At 51.7% G+C, this 13,624-nt stretch overlaps 1 protein-coding gene across 1 annotated transcript; it reads left to right on the top strand.

Annotated features, from left to right (window-relative positions):
• The first annotated feature begins 200 nt into the window (after window positions 1-200).
• Window positions 201-4,032, top strand: LOC119922197 (protein TESPA1-like). Its single transcript, XM_038742170.1, has 6 exons — window positions 201-393; window positions 663-705; window positions 1,416-1,465; window positions 2,213-2,266; window positions 3,521-3,557; window positions 3,903-4,032. The coding sequence occupies exons 1-6, from the start codon at window positions 201-203 to the stop codon at window positions 4,030-4,032; spliced, it is 507 nt and encodes a 168-aa protein (XP_038598098.1).
• The last annotated feature ends 9,592 nt before the right edge of the window (window positions 4,033-13,624 follow it).

Below are 13,624 nucleotides of genomic sequence, written 5' to 3'. Positions count from 1 at the left end.
CTTCATGGAACCATGGCTGGGCTCTGCGTCAGAACAAGGGAGGAGGGTGACGACACCCCTTCTTTGGAGATATTCCAGGGAAAGTCCAGATACAGGGGCAGGGGCGCCCTCACCCCTGCTCTGTTTTCTCCTATTGTACCCCATCCAGGACGCCAGGGCAGCTGTATAGGGCTCTGTGCCCAAGGGGACGGGTCAGGACCATGGACAGCCCTTCGACACTGATTCAGGCGTCTTGGGAGCGGCGTCGGGCTTGGCTGAGGCAGGGCCGGCGCCGGCGGCCTCGGGGGCTGGAGGAGGAGGAGGAGGAAGAAGACGCGAGAGCAGGGGCAACTGCAGAGCTTCCCGGGGAGCCCAAAGAGGAGCCCCCACTGCAGGATGATGTCTTCGAGGAAGGTGAAGGTGGCAGCTAGGGGAAACGTCGGTGGCGGGGGTGCTACGGGGGTGCAAAAGAGGGGACCAGTTTGCGGAGGCAGAATGGCTCCACCAGGAGAGGAGAAGGCTGAGAGCCTCTTCCAGTTCGGGAGCAGGGAGATTGGCTGGATTACTTTTAGGGGTCGCACCGGTCACCCGCGTCGCCTCAGATTCAGAGTTCGGCTGAAACGAGCGCACTCTAGCGGGATACTGCAAAACTCCAATGCTATAACCTGGTTTCTGTCCCCCAGGGAATCCCGCCCTCCAGATTGAGGATTGGCTGCGGAACTGCGGGTGAAACTCCACCATCACGGTCTATCCTCGACTGCCCTAACCCCTGCTCCAGCTCTCGCGGTTTTGCCCGGGGTGGGGAGGAAAGGGAGGATTGCGGTAAGGGGTTCAGATATCTCGTCTGACCTGGAGAGCAGGAGGATTTGTGGGAAGGAAAGGAGGTGTTCTGAATTACACACGCGTGCGCACGCACACACACACACACACACACACATACACACTCTGCTTGTCCCTGTATCTTAGCAATTGTCTCTGAAAGTCTCTGAGTCTCTGTCTCTCTGAGCCTTTAGAACTGTATCTGTGTCTCTTTCTCTACGTTTCTGTCACTGTGCCTCTTAGTTTCTGGGTTTTCGGGGTCTCTGTGTGTCTGTGCCTCTGTGTTTCTTTTACTGTGTCTCTGTCTCTCTGCGGCTCTGTCTCCTGACCCCGGAACCTCTCTGTTCCCTCCCGCGACGCTGCAGAGCTGATGCAGAGGGAGTCTCTCACTGACTCCCCTCTGGGGGCTGGGCAGAGGTGCTGAGCCGCCAGCCTGGGAAGGGAAATTCAGGTTTCTGATCGCCATTTGGGCACTCATTCGCTGAGGGAGATGGAGGCAGGCGCTTGGCTTTCTGATCCTAAGCCTCCCCCCTCTCCTGGGGGCCATTGGTTCCAGGGGCGGCATCCTAGGGTTGCAGAGGGAGGGCAGGGACAACAAATCCTTGTCGTTGTGACAGGTCCTCGGAGGAGGGGGCAGAGGAGGAGTCCAGCCTGTCAATAACCGACGGTGAGGTCTGAATCTGACCATGTGAACCCCGAAGGGGGTGACGAGGTGAGAGCAGGAGTGTTTATTGTGAGCTAATGTGGAGGCTTGTAAGCCTCTAGATATGGGTGAGTTGGGAAATGTGCACTTATGGGTGTTTTGGGTGTATACATATTTACAAATATGGATGTGTGCACCTGTGTTCATTTTTACAGAAGTGTATCTATGTAGCAGATGGGTGTACATCTGTGTGTTCGTGTGATAGCAGTGTGTGTCTTTGTGTTCGGTGTGTATGTGCGCAGGATGATGAATGCAAAGTTTTGCTTATGTAAGACTGTGTGAACGTGGTTTTTGTGGTGGTGGATGTGGGGAATGTCCTGTGTCCATGTGTTTGAATGTATTTGTGCCGTGGAGGGAGGTTTGTATGCGAGATTAGTTTATGTAGATGATAATAATAATAATATTGATATTTGATAAGTGCTTACTATATGCCATGCAATTTGCTAAATCCTGGGGTAGATACAGGATAGTCAGATTGAACCTAATCACTGTAGGTAAGAGGATTTGTGTAAATACCAGTTCTTTGGCCCCTCTCTCAATGCTCCTGTGGCTGCACCCCTCAATCCCTCCCCTCACTTCACCCCTCCCTCTATCGTCCCCCTACCTGCCCTTCCATTCCTCCTTCTACCCCTCCTTTTATCCCTCCCTCCAACCCTCCCTCCATCCCCCTCTCTCTCCGACGTCATCTCCACCCTCCCTCCCGGCCTGAAGTGTTCTACAGAATGGCCACCAGTTTGGAAGATGACCTGACCGTGGGAGCTGAAGGTAAAGAACAGGTCAATCACGAGGTTCTGGGGCGGAGGGAGGTGCGAATTCAAAGGGGCAAGACTGGAAAGGGAGGGCGCAATCGGAAAGAGGGGTGAATGGGCGAGGCCCGGGGAGTGAGACCCTGGAGGTGGCAGGAGTCAGCTTCTTCCAAGTAACCTCTTCCCGTCCTCACTTCCCGGGAGGGGACACGGAGAAAGAGAAGAAGATCAGCCGCGCCAGACCCCGCCCCACAAACACCCTTTCTGTCCACCGGAGCTGCGGAAGCCCGTGGGCTGACATTATTGGAAGTGTGGAGGGTCAGGTCTCCGAGGATTGGAGATTGGCAGAAAGTGTAACTTGCCTCTTGGGCTGCTGGACATTGCCAACTGTGTCCTGATCGACTCAGTCATAGGCGAGGAGCAAGGTCGTGACAGTGGGAGCAATAGAGCGATAGGCGAGGGAATGAGGGGAGGGCGTGAAGGCAGGAGGGATAGGGAGGGAGGGGGGAAAACGTGAGGAGAGGGTGTGGAGAGTGCAGAACAGGAGGGAGGGGGGAAAGTAGCGTGGCTAAGAGAAGAAGCGTGGCTTAGTGGAAAGTGGCTTGGGAGTCAGAGGTCGTGGGTTCTAATCCTGTCTCCTCCACTTGTCAGCCGAGTGACTGGGAAAGTCAGTTAACTTCTCTATGCCTCAGTTACCTCATCTGTAAAATGGGGATCAAGAATGTGAGCCCAATGTGGGACATCCTAATTGTCTTGTATCTATTCCAGTGCTTAGAACAGTGCTTGGCACACAGTCAGCGCTTAACAAATATCAACATTATTATTGTTATTATTAAGAACAGGAGACGGATGGAGTTGGAGTGGAGAGAGGGAGGGAAGCGGAGAGCAGAAGGAGATGGGAAAGGGGAAAATAGGAGGAAAGAGCATGAGGGGAGGAAAGGAAAGAGCAGGAGGGAAGGGAGTGAGGGAGGAGATCGGAAGGGAGTGAGAGGAGGAAAACAGGAGAGGCAATGGGGGAGGAGAGTGTGGAGAAAGGCAGGGAGAAAGGGGAGGGAGGAAAGGCGGACCGTCGGGAAAGTAGGTAGAGAGAGAATGTGGGGAGGAAAGCAGAGAGTTGGGAAAAAAGCTTTGATTTTAGGAGATTGACAGACAAATCGTCCCTCCTCCATCACACACTCTCTCTCTCTCCCTCCCTCCCTCCCTCTCTCTCTCTCTGTCTCTGTCTCTCTCTCTCTCACTCTCTCCCCCTTTCGCTCCCCCAACACCTCTGCAGGGATGCTGTTAGCAGCCAACGGGAAACTTTTCCCCAGGTGAGAAGCCGGCGTCCCCCTCGGGAGACGTAGCGGGCTTTGTCTTCCCCATGGCACGGTCTTGGCAGGAGTCACACTGCCCACCACGGAAGCGGGCGCCATTGTTGCTAGATACCACTCTCAACCTTGCCAGAGTCCGAGGATGTGGGTGCAGGGACTGATATCTGGTATCGATCCAGCGCTTAGAATAGTTCTTTGCATATAGTTAGCACTATTATTATTATAATTATTATTGAGCAGATAAAAGAGCTAAATGGCCAGTCGATTCCTGTTTGTGCACACAGATTTGATTTCTCCCTCCCACCACCCCGCAGAAGTTTCCTAAATCCGCTCATCCGTGGAGAGGCTGCAGAGGGCCCTGTCTCAGATATGTCTGTACACGACCCCCCGATGGGGCCCCACACCTCGCACGGAATCCCTGGACGGTTTCCCCGGCGCAGCCCACACCAGGGGCCGCTTGGCCCGCATGGTGTAGGAGGCGATGGGCTGGGCTCGGGAGGAAGAGTTCTGTGAAGGGGTCAAGGCCAGAAACGACCCCGAAGAAGAGAGGGAGACAGTGAGTCCCCCTGCGTCGTCCCGAATCCCTGTGCTCCTGGATCCGCAATGCAACCGCTAGTGGCGTAAACTCCTTGCAGGCAGGGAGGTGTAGCAAGGGAACGGCTGGGTTTAAGGGGCTGTGGAGAGGCTCGGAGGTCTCTTAAGGCATGGGCTGTAGCACCCTCAGTGACGCTCGCACACTCATCCCCGACAAATCCCAAATTAACCCCGGGCTGGGGCGGAGCCCACCAAGACCGGGCTGTCAGCTCTGATGCCTGGGAAGTGGGGAGGTGGGAGGGAGGTTTTGCGCCCGTGGGAAAGGCGCGAGGATTGAATCCCGCCCAGCACTGGATACGGAGGAGATGAATAAGGCTGCGTGCTGCGGAGGCGGGAACTAAACTGGTCAAATGTCCGAGGCTCCTGTCTCTTCCCTGAGCCGTGCCAGGGTTTTTGCCAGCAGGGAGGGGAACTCTGTGCTGCTGGAGGCGGGTCCAGCTCTGTTGCCGAGCTGTGGATGTGCTAGATGTTCTGAGGTTGTTTCCTTGAGCTCTCTGGGCTTCTTCACCCCAACCCGGAATCCCGGGGCCAGGGAGGCCGGCGACTTCATCACCTCCGCCCTCCTCTCTGCGTCCTTATTTATCCTAACAGCCTCTGCTGTTCTCGGTCTTTGCAACTCTCCGGTATTCTCCCCGTCCACTTGGGGCAGTGAAAAGTTTGAAATGTGCCTTGAGATCCCTGGAGAACACCACTGGGTCGGAGGGGCTGCAGAAATGGGACCGGGTCGGTATAAGGAGGAAGGGGGCTGGGGGAAACAGGTGGGGAATAGCACAGTTGTAGACAGGGCAAGATCCCGGTGAGGAATAGGTGAATGTTCTCGCACCGACCTCGAGACCATGGCCCGACCTTAAGCTCCATCTTTCATTCATTCGTACGTTCATTCATTAAGTCGTATTTATTGAGCTATTACTGTGTTCAGAGCACTATACTAAGCGCTTGGGAAAGTACAATGCAACAATAAACAGTGACATTCCCTGCCCACAAAGAGCTTGCAGTCTAGACGGGGGGAACTGACATCAATACAAACAAATAAAATTGCAGGTATGTACAGAAGTGCTGTAGGGCTGGGAGGGGGGAAGAGCAGAGGGTGCAAGTTAGAGCGATGCAGAAGGGAATGGGAAATGAGAAAAAGTGAGGCTTAGTCTGGTAACGCCTCCTTGAAGGCCTTGTGCCTTACTAAGGCTGTGAAGGTGTGGGGGAAGAGAGTAATTGACGGATTTGAGGAGGGAGGGCATCCCAGCCCAGAGACAGAACGAGGGCTAGGGATCGGCGCTGAGACAGGCATCGACCTCCTTGATGACCCCCCAGCCTCCTTGTGACAGCAAGGAGGCCGTTGTAGTAATCCAGGCAGGATAGAATGAATATATATATGAATATATGAATATATTAGCGTGGTAGCAGTTTGGATGGAGAGCAAAGGGCGGAGTTTAGCGGTTTAGCGAACCAACAGGATTTAGTAATTTATTGAATGTGTGGGTAGAATGACAGAGAAGAGTCAAGGATAATACCAAGGTTACGGGATTGTGAGAAAGGAAGGATGGTGATGCCGTTTACAGTGATGGGAATGTCAGAGGAAGGACAAGGTTTAGGTGGGTAGATAACGAGCTCTACTTTGGACATATTAAGTTTTTGGTGACGGGAGGACATCCAAATGGAGATGTTTTTAAGACAGTACAAGATGCGAGGCTGGAGAGAGATCAGAGGTGGAGATGCAGATTTGGGTATCATCTGCCTAGAGGTGGTAGTTGAAGCCATGGGAACGAATGAGTTCTCCAAGGGAGTGGGTGTAGATGGAGAATAGACAGGGAACCAGAATTGATCCTTGAGGGACCCACACAGTTAGGGGGTAAGAGGCAGAGGAGGAGCATGCGAAGGAATGAATGGCCAAAGAGATAAAAGAACAAGAGAGGACAGAATCAGTGAAGCCAAGGTTGGATATTGTTTTCAGAAGAATGGAGTGGTCCACAGTGTCGAAGGCATCTGAGAGTTCGAGGAGGATTAGGATGGCGTATAGGCCATAGGATCTGGCAAGGAGAACATTGGTTACCTTTGAGAAGGCCGTTCCTGTGGAGTTGAGGGGATGGAAGCCAGATTGGAGGGGGTCAAGGAGAGAATTGGAGGAGAGGAATTTGAGGCAATGGGTTTAGACAACTCGCTCAAGGAGTTTGGAAAGGAATGGAAGGAGGGAAATGGGGTGGTAACTGGAGGGAGCCGTGGGGTCAAGGAAGGGTTTTGGGGGGATAGAGGAGACATAGGCATGTTTGAAAGCAATAGGGAAAATGTCATTTGAGAGCGAAAAGTTGAAGATAGGTGTTAGAGAGGGAAGAATGGAGGGGGCGAGAGTTTTTATAAGGTGGAAGGAATGGGTTCCTATGCGCACATAGAGGGGAGACAGAAGATCGCCTCTAGAGATATTGATGGGAAGGATGGGAGAGATGAAGAGGGGGCCTAAAGGGGGAGGGATTGAAGAGGGACAGGGGCGATTTTAGTGAGCTCACACCTGATGATATCAATTTTCTTAATAAAGTAGGTGGCCAGGTAATTGGAGGCAAGAGAAGGGAAAGGTGGGCGTCAGGGAGCTTGAGGTGGGAATTAAATGTCCGCTGCCCCGATGATCCCCGCACTGACTTCTGGGCCGGCTGGACGGGGCTGCCTGGGTTGGAGTGTCAGCTCTGCCCGCTGCTCGGGTACCTGTGCCCTCGGGCCCCGGGATGGCACACCTCAGCAATGCAGAACAGGACAAGGGAACACGAGTGCGGGAGACAGGCGGACTTCTGGGGTTTATGGAGGGTATTGAAGGCCGGGTGGGGACAGAAGAAAAGTCTGATCCGGGGGCAGGAGGATGGAAGAGATAACTTCGGCCTCGGGGGCTGGGGAAAGACGAGGAACAGACGGGCTGATTGCGTCACCCGAGGGATTGGGAGGTTCCCGACACAGTTCTATTTTTAGGTGCGAACAAAGCCTCCACCCCCACAACACCGCCTCCCCCTCACCCCGCCAAACCCAAGCTGCTGCCAAATCCTCCGCACCACCCTCACTCCTTAAGTGATGAGATTTACCCCTTGCTCTGCCCTGCTGTGTGGTGACGGGACGTTTCACCGTCCAGCGAAACATTTGCAGTGTGCTTTGACATAATAATTATGGTATTTGTTAAGCACTTACTATTTGCCAGGCACTGTACTAAGCCCTGGGAGCACCACTAGGTCGGAAGGGCTCAGCTTTGGTAGCAGGAGGCTACGGGAGGGGAACCAGATAGTCATGCACCAACTACCTCTCCGCCTGGGGTCTTGCGCAGGTCGTCTAAATTATCTCTCTTCGACCAGTCAGGGGGTCCGAGGCCGGATGATTCCCTTAGAGTGTGAACCCCACGTGGGACAAGTACCGAGAAGCAGCGTGGCTTACTGGAAAGAGCATGGGTTTGGGAGACAGAGGACAGAGGTTCCAATTCTGGATCTGACACTTTTTAGTTCTGCGACCCTAAGGCACACTTTTCTTTGCCTCAGTTCCCTCATCTGCAAAACGGGGATTAAGACGGTGAGCTCTACACGGGACAAGTTGATCACCTCTATCTACTCCAGCGCTTAGAACAGTGTTTGGCACATAGTAAGCGCTTAACAAACAGCGTAATTGTTATCATTAATATTATTACTGTACCTCACCCGATTGTTGTGAATCTACCCCTGGTCTTAGTATAGTGCTTGGCAAACAGTAAGCGCATAATAATGATAATAATAATGGCATTTGATAAACGCTGACTATGTATCAGGCACTATACTAAGAGCTGGGGGTGGATACAAGCAAATCAGGTTGGACACAGTCCCTGTCACACATAGGGCTCACAGTCTTGCATAGGGCTCATAGTCTTAGTCCCCATTTTACAGATGAGGTAAATGAGGCATAGAGAAGTGCCCAAGCCCATACAGCAGACAAGTGTAAGAACCGGGATTACAACCCATGACTTTCTTTCTCCTAAGCCTGTGCTCTACCTACTATGCCATGCTGCATCCCCACCAAAGACCATTATTATCATTATATCCCTGCTTGACCATGATACTGGCAGGAGAGATGCTCCTCACGGGCTGAATCAGTTCAGATCTGAAGGACTGAAGAGCAGGGGCGGGAAGAAAGAGATGGAGACGAGAAGGAAGGTGGCGTGGAGATGAACTCAAGGAGGAGGGTTTCACTCTGACCTCTAAATGGGCCGTGCCCAGGGAGCTGAATGGTGGTAGGAGGCTGCAGGGCCCACCAGGCCACTAGAGGGAACCATTGGGCTGGTGAATTTCCCTCTGTGTTAATAATAATAACAATTGTTATTATTATTATTATGGTATTTGATAAAGGCTTATTATGTGCCAAGCACCGTACTAGGTGCTGGGGTGGAGTCAAGCAAGTCGGATTGGACACAGTCACTGTCCCACATGGGGTAGACAGTCTCAATCATCATTTTACAAATGAAGTAACTGTGTAAGCTCAGAGAAGTGAAATGACGTGCCCAAGGTCACACCGCAAAGACGTGGCAGAGCCGGGATTAGAACCAATGACCTTCTGACTCAATTCCGTGAATGGTTCCTTTAGGAGAAAAGGGCAAGTGGGCTTGGCAGGACCACTATTCGGCGAGAACCGCTATTTTACTTTGATTGGAGGACCATTGAGGGGAGCTCTGCAGGCCACCCCCCACGCCGACTCTTACCCCTTCCGCATGGCGGTAGTGGTTTGGGGCTAGAGAGCCCTGGGAGTGACGAGGTGGGTGGCGGGTTTGATTGGTTGGGCCGTCCGGGAAGTTTCGGACCTTGGGACAGGACAACCCCGACCCTCTCTCCCGCGCCCCCCTGCGCGCGTGTGCTGGGCGGAACTATCCGAGACACTGACTGTGGGGGCGTTGATGTCTGCTTTGAGCGACGGGACAGGGCATCTGTATTGCGTCTCCGCGGAAGACTCCGGCTTCAGCCTTTTTGGGTAAGACGTCCGGACAGTGGAACAATTTATAGAGTTTCTCCTTGAGCTTGTCCCTCAAGGAATCTGGTACGGGAGTGGGATTGGGTGCCTGGACCAATGCTCCCCACCCCCCCGATTTTCCCGGTCCCTGTCCCCAAAACCAATTCAGGTGCTCCCGCAAATGAGGATCAAGGAGAAGAGTGGAGGAGGTGGGGGAACTTTGACCTGTATCCCCAGAACTGCATATGTCCTGGGGGTGGAGAGGTGAGACAGTCACACACACAAACACATGCACACACACAGGCATGCACACATTCATTGGTACATACACTTAGCGGCATACGTACCCTTTGAGACGGGGTTAATGGGTTCCCAGGTGACTCTATATCTCAGGTCAGCCATGGGCTTGGTCACAATCATGAGGAGCCTCTCCTTGGAGACTGCAGACACCAGGAAAAGTTTAACCTGATCAGCTCCTACCACCCTCGCTCCCTCTTTCTAGTTTCCCCCTTTCCATTGACAACCACCATCTCTCTTCCTAGTTACCCCCCTTCCCTTTGACCGCCACTAGAGAGTCTACAGCTGAGGATGAGTCGGGAGGTCCGTGAGTCCAGGTCTTTGACGCCACCACAGTTTCTAGTTAGACCGTTGGGTGGCGTGAGAGGCGAGCGGTGGGGAAAGCAGGAGGGACACTACCTCCAAGGGGCGCCCCCTATGGTGACTCGAAGCCACAGAACCTCCAGCCCCTGACACAGCCCCCTCCACCTGGGATGTCCCCACGGTCTACGGGTGGGTGAGAGCAGAGGTGTCTGCCAGTCAGTCGATTGAATTTACTGAGCGCTTACGGTGTGCACAGCACAATACTAAGAGCTTGAGAGAGTACAATATAACAATTAAAAAGACCTTCCCTGCCCACAACAAACTTACAGTCTAAAGTGGGAGACAGACACTAATATAAATAAATACATTACTGATCTAATAAATTAATTACAGTGTCTGGGAAGTCGTCGGGGATGGACAGAACAGAGTGAGGGGGTTGGGGGAGAGAAGTAGAGCGAGGAGCAGGGCAGATCTCCTCAGGGCCCGAGAGTTTGACTGTGGAGGAGGCAGGGAGAGCGTCAAGTGGCAGAACTGGACGTATCCTGGCCACGCCCCTACCCCCGAACCCTCCCTTTTCGGAGACTTCGAGGGGGAACGAGATGGAGATGCTCCCCGCAGGGAGAGTGAACAGGATGAGACCAAAGAGGAACACGTCTCCCCACATCTCAAAACCCTTCAATTGTCCCTGCGTTCCTCCCCACATTAAGCAAAAACCCCTGACCATTGGCTTTAAGGTTCCCTCTAACATATCCACTCTCTTCCCTGGCTTTCCCACTCTAGGTGGAACCACCTTCCTTTCTGCCTCACAAGCCCATAACCACGGCGTTATGCCTGACTCCTCTCATTCAACCCACATATTCAATTCATCACTAAACCCTGTTGTTTCAACCTTCAGAACATCGCTAAAATCCGCCCTTTCCTCTCCATCCAAATTGCTACCACGTTAATCCAAGTACTTAACCTATCCCATCTTGATTATTGAATCAGCCTCCTTGCTGACCTCCTTGCCTCCTGCCCCACTCCAGTCTATACCTAACTCTGCTGCCCGGATCATTTTTCTACAAAAACATTCAGGCCGTGTTCTCCCACACCTCACGAACCTCCAATGGTTGCCCATTCACCTCCGCATCAAACAGAAATTTCTTACCATTGACGATAAAGCACTCAGTCACCTTGCCCGCTGCTACCTCACCGCGCCCCTGTCCTACTACAACTCAGCCCGCACACTTCGCTCTTCTAATGCTAACCTTCTCACTGTACGTTGATCTCGTCTATCTTGCACCCAACCTCTCGCCCATGTCTTGCCTCTGGTCTGGAACGCCTTCCCTCTTCATATTTGACAAAAGATTGCTCTCCCTGCCTCAGAGCCTTATTGAAAGCACATCTCCTCCAAGAGGCCTTCCTTAACTAAGCCCTCTCTTCCTTTTCTTCCTCTCCCTTCTGTGTCACCCTGACTTGCTCCCATTAGTCATCTCCCCTTCCAGCCCCATAGCACTTATGTACATTTCTGTAATTTATTTATATTGATGTCTGTCTCCCCGTCTAGACTGTAAACTCGTTGTCGGTAGGGAATGTGTCTGTTATATTGTACTTTACCAAAGACTAGTACAGTGCTCCGCACACAATAAGCGCTCAATATATAATTGACTGACTGACTGACTCTTCTCCAACAACAAACTAACCTACTCACACCTCACTCTCATGCTTCTCACTTCTGCTCTCTTGCTCAAGCACCCTTCCTGGTCTGGAACTCTCCTCCCCTTCACATCTGATAAATCTTATGTCACCCCTCCCCCTTCTCCATCCTCCACCCCCCCGCTCTCAACGCTCTCCTCTACTCTCCCATCATTCCCAGCAGTATCTTCAGATGAGATCTCCTCCTTCCTCTCAAGTGCTACTTCATCCACCTGTGCTTAGGACCCCATTCCCTCTCATCTTATGAAAACTCTCGCCGTTTCCTTCCTCGCCTCAACTTACATCTTCAGCGGCTCACTCTCCACTCGTCCCTTCCCCTATGCCTTCAAACATGCCCAAGTCTCCCCATCCTAAAAAACCCTCTCTTGACCCACCTTCCCTTCTAGTTTTTGCCCTATCTCCCTCCTACCCTTCGTTTCCAAACTCCTAGAACGGGTCCCCTACACTTGTTTCTTCGAATTCCTCAACGCCAATTCTCTCCTTTTCCCGCTCCAATCTGGCTTCCGTCCCCTACATTCTACCGAAACTGCCCTCTCGAAGGTCACCAACAACCTCCTTCTTGCCAGATCCAATAGCTCCTACTCTATCCTAATCCTCCTCGACCCCTCAGCTGCCTTCGAAAATGTGGATCACGCCCTTCTCAACATTCTATCCAACCCTGGCTTTACAGACTCTGTCCTCTCCTGGTTCTCCTCATCTCTCTGGCCGCTCATTCTCAGTCTCCTTTGCGGGCTCCTTCTCCCCCTCCAATCCCCTTACTGTAGGGGTTCCTCAAGGGTCAGTTCTTGGTCCCCTTCTATTCTCTAGCTAGTCACTCCCTTGGTGAACTCATTCTCTCCCACGACTTCTACACTGACTCATTCATTCATTCAATCGTATTTATTAAGCACTTACTGTGTGCAGAGCACTGTACTAAGCGCTTGGGAAGTACAAGTTGGCAACATATAGAGACGGTCCCTACCCAACAGCGGACTCCCCTGCTCTCTCTCTCCCTCCAGGCTCGTATCTACTCCTGCCTTCAGGCCATCTCCATCTGAAAGTCTGCCCGCCATCTGAAACTCATTATGTCCAAGACTGAACTCTTTATCTTCCCTCCCAAAACCTGCCCTCTCCCTTTCTTTCCTGTCACTTTAGACGGCACTACCATCCTTCCCGTCTCACAAGTCTGCAACTTTAGTGTCTTCCTTGACTCCACTCTCTCATTCACCCCACACATCCAATCCGTCACCAAAACCTGCCGGTCTCACCTCCACAACATCGCCGACCCCCGGCTCACGTCCTTCCTCTGGCCTGGAATGCCCTTACTCCAAACATCCGCCAAGCTATTTCTCTTCCTCCCTTCAAAGCCCTACTGAGAGCTCACCTCCTCCAGGAAGCCTTCCCAAACTGAGCCCACTTTTCCCTATCCTCCTCTCCATCCCTTTTGCCCTACCTCCTTCCCCTCCCCACAGCACTTGTATATCTTTGTGCATATTCAATACTCTATTTATTTTACTTGTACATATTTACTATTCTATTCATTTTGTTAATGATATGCACATAACTATAATTCTATTTGTTCTGACGATTTTGACACCTGTCTACAAGCTTTGTTTTGCTGTCTGTCTCCCCCTTCTACACTGTGAGCCTATTGTTGGGTAGGGACCGTCTCTCCATGTTGCCGACTCGTACTTCCCAAGCACTTAGTACAGTGCTCTGCACACAGTAAACGCTCAATTAATACGATTGAATAAATGAATGAATGAATATTTGTTGAGTGATTGACTCCTTTTTATTGCTCTCATTGTCCCAGGTACAGTTCTAAAATTGTGATTTCCCTGAAATTGGTAATACCTGAGAAAATCGTCTTTGCCTGTTTGGAATATCTTTTGGATCCTGTACAAAAACCACTTTAACAAAACTTGCACTGAAATTCTGAGTTTTGCAGTTAATGTCAACGTCATATAGGTCATCCTATGCCTAAAGGCACTCCTTGATAACAAACCGGGTCCACTGAGAGGATTCCCTCAGCTACTGGGAGGCCATTTTGTCCATTGCTGGAGATTACTACCCAGGAATAACTTGACCTAATGGGAGTATAAGATGTGTTATTTTTTTTATCACACACTGGATCCAGGAAGTGATCGAAGATCTTGCACCTGGTAGGGAATTTAATAAAATCTTTTGCTTTTAACAGAAAATGTATCTCTCAGCATGTATTGTGTGTTGCACCTGAAGGAAACACAATTTAAAATTCAAAACTA

The sequence above is a fragment of the Tachyglossus aculeatus genome, unplaced genomic scaffold (genome assembly GCF_015852505.1).
Source record: "Tachyglossus aculeatus isolate mTacAcu1 unplaced genomic scaffold, mTacAcu1.pri scaffold_100_arrow_ctg1, whole genome shotgun sequence".
NCBI lineage: Eukaryota > Metazoa > Chordata > Mammalia > Monotremata > Tachyglossidae > Tachyglossus > Tachyglossus aculeatus.
Note: the sequence above shows the minus strand (reverse complement) of the source record. Positions and strands in the feature narration are given on the sequence as shown.